At 31.6% G+C, this 10,053-nt stretch overlaps 1 protein-coding gene across 1 annotated transcript; it reads left to right on the top strand.

Moving 5' to 3' along the window:
* The first annotated feature begins 4,088 nt into the window (after positions 1–4,088).
* LOC140836977 (protein SCO1 homolog 2, mitochondrial) lies at positions 4,089–8,778 on the top strand. Its single transcript, XM_073202896.1, has 7 exons — positions 4,089–4,377; positions 4,953–5,067; positions 5,170–5,248; positions 6,377–6,577; positions 6,662–6,751; positions 8,142–8,274; positions 8,385–8,778. The coding sequence occupies exons 1-7, from the start codon at positions 4,307–4,309 to the stop codon at positions 8,491–8,493; spliced, it is 798 nt and encodes a 265-aa protein (XP_073058997.1). The 5' UTR covers positions 4,089–4,306; the 3' UTR covers positions 8,494–8,778.
* The last annotated feature ends 1,275 nt before the right edge of the window (positions 8,779–10,053 follow it).

The raw sequence follows: 10,053 nt of genomic DNA, 5'->3' as shown, positions 1-10,053 counted from the left end.
GGATGGAAAAAGTCCAAGACAAGGAACGCATCGGGATCAACGTTTACAATGTGAAATTAAATGGGAGGATTTCTTTCTTTTAACGGATTACTGTAATAATAACGCAGCATGAAACGTAATATTCATGTGAAACACTATACACAACATGACCATAATGTAGGAGATCTTACCAGAAACCGAATGCAGAGTAATTTATCGAAAATTAGTGTATCATTCTGAAGACATGAATTGGAGAGTTCAAAGCTATCCAATATCTAATCATTCTTATAACTTTTAAAATAAACATATATAAAATTGTTATATACATTTTATCATACATATACATATATATATGTGTATATATATATATATATATATATATGAGTAGGTAACTTTACAGATCTTTATTTGTAAAACGTATCAATCATGTTAATATTTACAGTAATAATTACAGTAATAAGTAGTATTTTTTGCATAAAAATTAATACACAAAAACTTTTGTGAGACGGACTCATGAGTCAATTTTTTAGACAAATATCCTATTTAGGTCACACGTAAAAAAATATGTTAATTTTTGTGTAAAAAATATTATTTATCATTGTAAATATGAGAATGGTTGACTCGTCTCATGTATAAAGATTTGTCGCATAAAGATCCGTAAGATCGTCACACAAGAGACCTGCAAAAATTAATATTCTTTTATGTGTGACCTAAATATGATATTTGTCAATTTTGAAAAAAATAGACAGAATTTGAAATCTATATGAATTTGGTGTGTTTGATTTGCATATGTTTTATTTATTCTTGCAATCAATAACAAAGATTTACAAGGCATAAAAAAAAACAAAGATTTATATGCAAGGATTTCTTTTTAGTTTGGAGAATAAGATTGGTATAACTGAGTTTCAAATTCGAAACGTCTTATAAAACTTACAACTTTTGGAGCATGGACAAACCTAGGGAGGCTAATTTTTTTTCGATAAAAATCGATGAGTCAAAATACCCCAGATATCATATTAAGCAAAAACTTATGTGAGTCGGTCTCACAGGTCGTATTTGTGAGACGTATATCTTATTTGGGTCATCCATTAAAAAGTATTACTTTTTATGCTAAGAGTATTACTTTTTATTGTGAATATAGGTAGGGTTGACCCGTCTCACAGATTATGATCCGTGAAGCGGTCTCACATAGACCCACTCATCACATTAATACATTATTCTCTTAACTTATGTATCTTTTTAATTCATGAGTAAGTCCCATGTGAGACCGTCTCACGGAACCCAATCTGTGAGACGGGCCAACCCTACTCATATTCACAATAAAAAGTAATATTTTTCATGGATTATCCCAATAAAGATCCGTCTCACAAAATACGACCCATGAGACCGTCTCACACAAATTTTTGCCTTAATTCATTAGTTTTTTTTTAATATAGAGTTTAATTCTTTAAATTTAACTATGTTATGAAAAACAGATGCGAATAAGTCTTTTGTGAGACGGTCACACGAATCTTTATCTATGAGATGGGTTAACCTTACCGATATTCATAATAAAAAGTAATACTCTTAACAAATACGACCCGTGAGACCGTCTTACACAAGTTTTTGTCAATAGAAGCTTCATCACTTTGTCCACTTTATCGATTTAAATATCAATTAATATGGATGACAAGAAAATAAGTAATTTACTTAGTATATAATAAAATGATCTTATTTTTATTTATCACAAAACACATAACTCCAGATTTTATATATATTTAAAAATATGATTTTTTACAACTTTTAAAAATAAACGACGTCTTAGCCACCACAATATATAACATGAAATCTTAAGTAATCCATACCCAAAAAAAATTAAAAAATTAAAAGCCCGATTATATTATAATATGACCAATACCAATAAATATACAAACATATAGGGCTGGGGTGGGCTTGGGGCAAGATAGAGCTGGAGCTGGTCTAGTACTTGCTAGAGGACCATATGCAAAAAAATAAAACACATAGTGTTTTACAAGTAGAATTAGATTTAGGATTTTGAACGATTTCGGACGATTTGCTTTTTTTATTTTTATTTTTATTTTTTATGAATGATCAAATAGAATGCAAAATAATAGAACATATATTTAAAATTATTCGAAAACAATAACAATAAAGTATCTTCCAATCAAATCATACAAAAATAAAATTAAATAAAACAATAATCAATATTCAAAATCCAAGTCAATAAATTCTAATATACTTGTGCGCACAATAAGACAATCATAACAAAATGACCTTTGTACTTTATACTTCTAAACTTCAGACAAAATATTTGTAATATAAAGAATTAAATATTCTATCAAATACAAGACTAATTCGAATAATATTTAAGAAGAAGATATTTTCATTTTTTTTTTGGAAAATGAATTTTGAACTAGAGTTTAAAGAGAGTGAATGATCATTTCATTAATTGAGTGTGTTGTTTACAAAGTATAATAACCCTAGATAAAAAAAACTGTCAAGTGGTTTAGGTGGGTGTTTGCACAATATTTGGTGTTGCGGGCGTGCCAGGTGCGAAAATGCACCGATTTGTGTGAAAATGATAAAATCTAACTTCTAAATATTCAAGCGACGTGAATTCTAAATTCGACCGTCAGTTATAGTCTCCTAAAACAAATGCAATGCCAAAAATAAAGAAAACTATTGGAAATTGATGCAAATAAACCCCTTACATGATTTTGAATTTACAAAACTGTAGGAATTCATTAATGACATGAAAAATATAATAAATTGTTGCTGAAATCTAGAATGAGAAGACGTAAAATGCTAGAAATATACTGAAACGCTTGAAACTAATGCTTGAAGATTGAAAATTTTGCAGAGAGTATTTTTGCAGATTTGTCTGTAGAGTTGTGTGTGTCGAGTCTGTAGCCGATGTCCTTTTTTTCTTCCTAGCGCTTGGGCGGTTCTTCTCCACTCCCCCATGATCCACGTTCTTCCGCCTTTCATCCCACGATTTCTTCCCTCTATGCCACGATCTTTTGTGATCAGTTTGAATCGATATAAATTAATCTGCTACAGCTCATGGGCCCATATAATTAAATTGGGCCTATAATTAAATTGGCCTTCCATAATTAATTATTTTTAGCCCAAACAGTGGGTGATTTGGTGTTCTTGACGAAAAATAAATAATCGCACTGTATTATTATTTTTTTATCGCGTTTTTAGAAAACATGAAAAAAAACGGTCAGTTCAATTCGGTTCATGTGATTAATAAAAAAATTTGATCATCCCTACCAGCTAAGTTATGTCCCTCCTTTGGCCATATGAATTATATATCATCGACCATACATAAAATTCCAGATATAATTATCCTTCCATTTGGTAAGTATGTTTACTTGCCACATTCTTAAAATACCGTGACAAATACTCCTCTATTAAGTAAATATAATAGGTCATTTTTTTTATCGATGAAAATCATAGTCATTATTTTTTAATGAACATTGGATAAATTATTAGGCAAACGTAGTAAGCCAACAAACTAGACAAGTAAATCATACTAGATAAACCATGTGTGATAGGAGCTATCGAAAAAATATTAACAGAGAGAATCAAACTTACAAATATTGATCAAATGCTTATATACTTTACCAACTCAAACAAATCGACTTCTTCCTATTTAATAAATCATATTAGGTATTTTATGGTTTCTATAGGTTTCTTGGCGAAATTGATGAAAAATTCCCTTGTTTTTTTCCCCACCACTATAATCACTATGTTCAATTTAATTTTTCAAAATATATATTTTCAACTACAACGTAGTCTAAAATTCTAAAATAATTTTTACGCTATTAAAATTTTAAATACGTGTGTGATACAAAAATAATAAATCTATCATTCTTTATGATTAATTTTTAGTAGATTTATCATAACACGTCTCATATATCTTTATTTGTGAGACGAGTCAACTCTATTTTTATTTGAAATAATTTTGACATAAAATATAATAATTTTTTATTGATGACTGAAATAAAGGATTAACCTCACAATTTTTTTTTGTATTAACTAAATATATATTTTTGGAAGATGAAACCAACTTTTGCAGTTAAAATATTCTTTTCAATAAAAAAGTGTTTCTTTCGGGTCGAGAGAACCCGCCCACAGTGCCCAAGATCCGCCCAGACTAAATTCTTGGGGAAAAAGAAAACGCAGACGACCATTTTTACCATCAGGAGGCAGAAGAATTGAGAACAGTAATTATACTCTTTTCGTTTTCCTGAGTCAGTTGCTTAATTTTCATCCAACAACTACTTTATATATTCAAGAAAGTATTAATGAAAATTTGAAAATGTCATTGTCGAAATTTGTCTTCTCCTCGTTGAGAAATTGTTCGAGAGCATCACTTCCGAATTTCAGGAGGTAATAATTTCATTTCTTTTGATATTTGAATTTGAATTAATTTTTAAATTATGTTTTAGCTTTTGCAATTATACAGATGGAGTGTGTGTTTGGTGTCATCTGTGTTAGATTAGTGTGAACGAATTTAGTGGGCTCTGTATGTGATAGTGGAGCTGCATTTGCAAGGAGGAAGCTAATGTATTTTGGGGGTTAGAGGGTGTTTTTTTCTGAGGACACTGTCTAGTGTATAGTTGTGGATTGATAGTAGTTGACTGGAAATGAATCGTTTAAAGAAGTATGAGATTTGTAATCAGAGAGAAGTGGTGAAATGTAATTTTTAGTTTACAGCAATTGATGTAATGCTTTTTCTGTGAAAAACAGCTGGATACATATAAGACAACTTATAATTTTGGTGTAGTTAGAATTTGAGCCAACTTCATTGATCTTGGTTACTATCTGTTTTCTTTCTATAGGCAATGAACACTGTAACCTATACTCATCTCATCAGAAGCCCAATTTTATTGTTCATATTATTTTGAATGAATCTTAATGTCTTGCGACTACGACATAGAAACATTTTTGTACCATTTGCATAGGTTTGATCCATCTAGAAGACATTGCTCTTCCAGCACAAAGCCCACAAGCAGGACTAATTCTCCTCTTCCATTACCTGAACAGACTGTCTCCCCCACCTCTCGGACACCTTTTGTTGTATGCAATCGTGATTTCATTTTTTTAAATGCTTCGAAATTCCATGCTGTATGCAATTTCTTTGGGCAGTTAATTCGTCTCATCTCACATTTATTCTTGCAGTTTGTTACTGTTCTGGCTGGAATTGGTGGGTTAGTTTTCTTCATTCACAATAACGATGAAAAGAGAGCAGTACCAAAAGGTGATCTCACAGTTACTTATATTGATTGATCTGGCTTTTGAAAGCATACGTTGTCTCTGTTTGTCACCTATCTAGGTCCCTGACGAATTTTAAATTTTGTGGTTAAAGCGGCATATAAAGATTTAGAATTGCTGTTAATTCAGAAGAAATTCATCAGGATTCGCCTAAAACTTGTGGATGTTTGGAGTCTGGAGGCAACATAATTAGCATATCCTCTATTGATTTGGTCAGATCTTTGTGAAATTTCTGTTGACAAAATTCTATTATAGATGAAACGCTTAAATTCATGGATGGCCTTTAGGGATGCAGCCACATATTAATTTTTTTTCAGTAATATAATTTTTGTTAAAACCCATGGAAGGATGTGCGTTGGGGTTACGTTGTATACACTAACCAAAGACAAAGCTGAGAAACTCAACTCAATGCATAAATAAAGAAACGAGCGTCCAAAATTCATTTATCTGAAGAGAGTGACACCCATGCATGTGTTTATACACCTCTTATTATTTTTCTTGCCAAACATAGTAAACTGCATCACTGACTATGACCTTGAGGCTTAGGCTAGGTGTCTTACATCTTTACCATGCGCCTTTAATGAAATATTTTCAGTGAATGATTCATTAGCAGTATCTTGTTCAGTCCTGATCAGTTATTTCTGATGTCCTTAAAAAATTGAATGAATAATCTAGGAGATTGCCCAAAATATTCTACTTTTTGGATATTAGTTGCTCTATTTTAGGATCTGTTTGAGGTGACTACAAAACAAGTTTTTGACCTATAGTTCTCACCTAAAAGTCAAGGTGTAAAATTCTCATCCCGGTATACTCGCTTGTACGTCAGACAGCAGGGTGCACAATGATGAAAATGGATTACGGGGAGATCCAATAATACTGTAAAAAGCTGTAACATCTATGGTACCTTGAATTCAAATGACAGCTCTTAATTTCTCGAGTTAAATGCACTGAGTTTTGTTGCAACTATCACATTTACTGTTGTAGCTCTTAATTATTCCCCTTTACTTCTTGTGTTTTACATTAATAAAGTGTTTGGACTAAAGCCATATTCTTTATATCTTGTCATCATTGATTTGACAACTTGTTAATAACGAATCATTCTCTGCAAGAATAGGCAAAGGTGAAAAGTTTGAAAGAAGTGCCATCAGTGGGCCCATTATTGGTGGCCCTTTCAGTTTAATCAATACAGAACATCAGCTTGTCACTGAGCAGAATCTTTTGGGTAATTGGGTTCTTCTATACTTTGGTTATACTTCATCTCCTGATGTTGGACCAGCTGAAGTTCAGAAGATGGCAAAGTCGATTGATATATTAGGTCATACTATTACCTTTAGACTGTTTCATCTATTTTTTCATATTCAGTCAGATTATTGACACTTTGTTGTTTGATGGAAATAAGAGTCCGAACAGAATCTTAAGGTCTTGCCTATATTTGTAACCATCGATCCTCGACGGGACACCCCGTCACAACTTCGTGCTTATATCAGAGGTGAGTTGTTCATGACTACCGTTTTGTTATCTTCATCAAATTAGTTTAACTATGAATTTGATTAAAGGCTGATAGAGCACATTTATCCTTAGATGTTCAATGTTAACATTGAGGGTGCTAAGATGTGATTCATTAGTCTGACCTTACAAAAGTATTTACAACACGTGCTTTTAAATTATGGAATATGGCCATTGTGTGCTCCAAATATTGTAAATGCGTGCGGGCCAGGTGCAAATGCACCAAATTTAGTGAACAACGTAAAAGAATCTAACTCTTAGAAAATCAAACGATGTAGGAACAAAATTTGGTCATAAGTTATGGTCTCCTAAGCCAATATACAGAATAAAACAAAGGATTTAAGTTGATAACAATGCTGGAAAGAGAAGAACAGACTCCTACTATGATACTGTATTTGCAAACATCACAAGGAGTCTACAAAACATAAAATTACAATGAAATTGATAACAACTGGACTGAAAATCTGGAAAATGATTGAAACTAAGAACTAAAGCGACAATTTTTTTGCAGAGTTGTTGCAAGCGTTTTGAAGACGAGTTGTCTGTTTTCTGTTAATTTCTTTCTGTTTTTGTTCAACGCTTGGACGATTTCTCCCTGTTCTGCTCAACTCCCCACTGTCATTAATGAATCCTGCCTTGCTCTTGTCGTACCCGAATCAATTCAAATTAATTTCAATATTTAATGGGTCTTTCCATCATTTGCTAGGCTTGACTTTGTAAAGTACTAATTTTATCTTATTGGCCTGGGCCAATCGCTTGGGCCAAATTTAATTTTAGCCCAAACAACCATATATTCAACTCTTATTGGATAAAGGAGCTCGGATTGTCCCATGTTACTTTGGCTTATATATTTGTGTATGCACATAAGTTGAGTCTGTAATATTTCTATCTTTAATGTTAAAGTCCTTAAATGTTGAGATTATTCTTCTTCGGAAATGACTTGGCTCCCATGGTGTTTCACGTATCTGATTGTGTTATTGGGTCTTTTTTTATTCTTGATTCATACCATAAGATTTATGGTTAATTTTAATGCTGTCTCACCAGCATTCTGATTTTTATCTCTTTTCTTCAAATGTAACAACATTGAATTTCAAATTGTGAGTTATAGGTTGAAGATACAACATAAACAAGCACGTCTTTGTACTTATAGTATTGGCATTCTGAAATCTTCCTAAACAGATTGAATCTGTATGTCTTCCATATTTGTTTTTGCCCCTGAATTTTATGTTAGAAGCGTATCTATCAACAGTAGAAAGGTGTTTTCTGCAATTTCAAATTGAGAAATCTGATGTTTACCGCTATCAACATGATGTAAGGATTTCCTCATCTTAAAGTAAAACTCTAACTCCATTGCTTTTCTTTTATGAACACAGAATTTGACTCGAGAATAGTGGGATTAACAGGACCAGTGGCTTCTATAAGGCAGATGGCACAAGAATACAGAGTATTCTTTAGAAAAGTTGACGACGAAGGAGATGATTACCTTGTTGAATCTTCTCATAGCATGTAACTCGCTAGTTCTCTCCCTACATCCCTTATGATGCTTCCCTTTTCCAGTCAATGGAGTTTTACCCAATTGAAACAAATGTCCTGATCGTATAACTATTACAAAACAGGTACTTGGTGAACCAGAGCATGATAGTTGTGAGGTCCTTCGGGGTTGAGTATAGCCCAGATGAGCTGGTGAAAGCTATTGCTGACGAGATGAAGAGAACTCCAAAATAATCTGAAAAAAATGCCAAAACTGTGGGGATGTTTTGATTTGGACAATCTCAACTACCCTCTCTTCGGCATTATGATGACCATTATTACATTTGAAGATTGAGGCACAATCCCTTTCTTCAATTATTCAGGTGGAATTTGGCGCCAGTTCTTTGCTTAAATATTTGTTTCTTTTCTTTCAAAAAACAGAACAGAAAAATTCAAGAATGTTATTTTTGCTTGGTTTCGATTCTTTTATAGTTCAAGAGGATGATGTAGGAAATGCAAGCACGTTGAACTTTCATTTTTAACTTTTTGATGGTACTTGATATTTTTTTGGTCAATCCAATTATGATTTAAGAAATGACAGGCCTCGTTCATATGTGGCTGCCTGCTGTAATTGTATCTCGAAACGAGGACACAATGTCTATGCTTTTAGACTGGTCATGGTGGAATTTCTTTAATTTTGGATGTAAGAAATATTTCTCAAAGTAATTTTTAATTTTAAAATATTTTTTTTTTAATATTAAATAAGATATTACTCCTTTAAATGATTGCTCCACAACATGTAAAACAAGCGAAGGTATTAAATATTGATTTTGATATACACACATATTTCGGTAGTATCAATTTTTAGAAATTTCGAGGATATATGATTTCGATAGGAGAAAATCAGGAAAACTTATAAATATTTAAAATTTCAAGTAATGAACTATCATGTCGATTTCTTAATAAATATTTAAAATTTCAAGTAATGAACTATCATGTCGATTTCTTAAGGACTAACATATAATAATATATTTGCAAAATAAAGCAAATTTTTTGTTATTTTTTATATTTTTGAAACTCTAGGAAAAAGTTGTTAAAAGGATTACATTCTATTATGATAGTAAATCTAAAATGCCGATAAGAAAATTAAAAATTTGAGAGAAATTTTAAATAATGAATACGACCACAACACCAAATGCTTTCCTCTTTAATTCAACCAAACAAGGACGGAGCATGTATTTTCCTTTTTCTAGTCTAAAAATTTTAAGAACCTCATTTTTTACATGACCGAGTCTCAAGGAGCAGTCTTTCCTACGCACAAACCAACAAGAAAGTAGTGATTTTGGTTTCATGGTTTTGTCGATTCGCGATTTTGGTCTTTTATGTTATCAAATTCCAGTTTTAGTTCTATATTTTTTGATTTTTGACAATTTTAATCATTTTTTCATAAAAAATATTAATTTCTGACATTGTAAACGTCATTGTCATATCAGCACTGTATTGGTGTCACGTCAACCTCAAATCGGAAAATGATTAAAATTATCAAAAAAAATAAATATAACGAACTAAAACTAATACACGATAACATAAATAACTAAAATTAAAAAAGAAACAACCACACATTACAAAACTATTTTCCAGAACAAATATCCCAAAATTAACAGGATGATTACTAATTTTTTTTTCCTATTTTCTCTTTGACATACCCATACGGGAAACCTATAAAGGAAGAAAAGAGAGTATTTGAGCGAACTAATTATTTAATAAACTTTCTTTTTCATATATATATATATATTCCCAAACAAGGGTCTTCTA

Source organism: Primulina eburnea, chromosome 7, assembly GCF_022965805.1.
Source record: "Primulina eburnea isolate SZY01 chromosome 7, ASM2296580v1, whole genome shotgun sequence".
Taxonomy (NCBI): Eukaryota; Viridiplantae; Streptophyta; class Magnoliopsida; order Lamiales; family Gesneriaceae; genus Primulina; species Primulina eburnea.
The sequence above is the reverse complement of the archived record's forward strand: the minus strand, read 5'-3'. Positions and strand labels throughout refer to the sequence as shown.

What these genes read in the sequence shown, in the direction of transcription:
- LOC140836977 (XM_073202896.1), top strand. Translation starts at nt 4,307, where the DNA reads ATGTCATTGTCGAAATTTGTCTTCTCCTCGTTGAGAAATTGTTCGAGA. An exon ending in ACTTCGTGCTTATATCAGAG is followed by an intron (nt 6,752 to 8,141) that starts GTGAGTTGTTCA and finishes TTATGAACACAG; the next exon opens with AATTTGACTCGAGAATAGTG. An exon ending in GTTGAATCTTCTCATAGCAT is followed by an intron (nt 8,275 to 8,384) that starts GTAACTCGCTAG and finishes ATTACAAAACAG; the next exon opens with GTACTTGGTGAACCAGAGCA.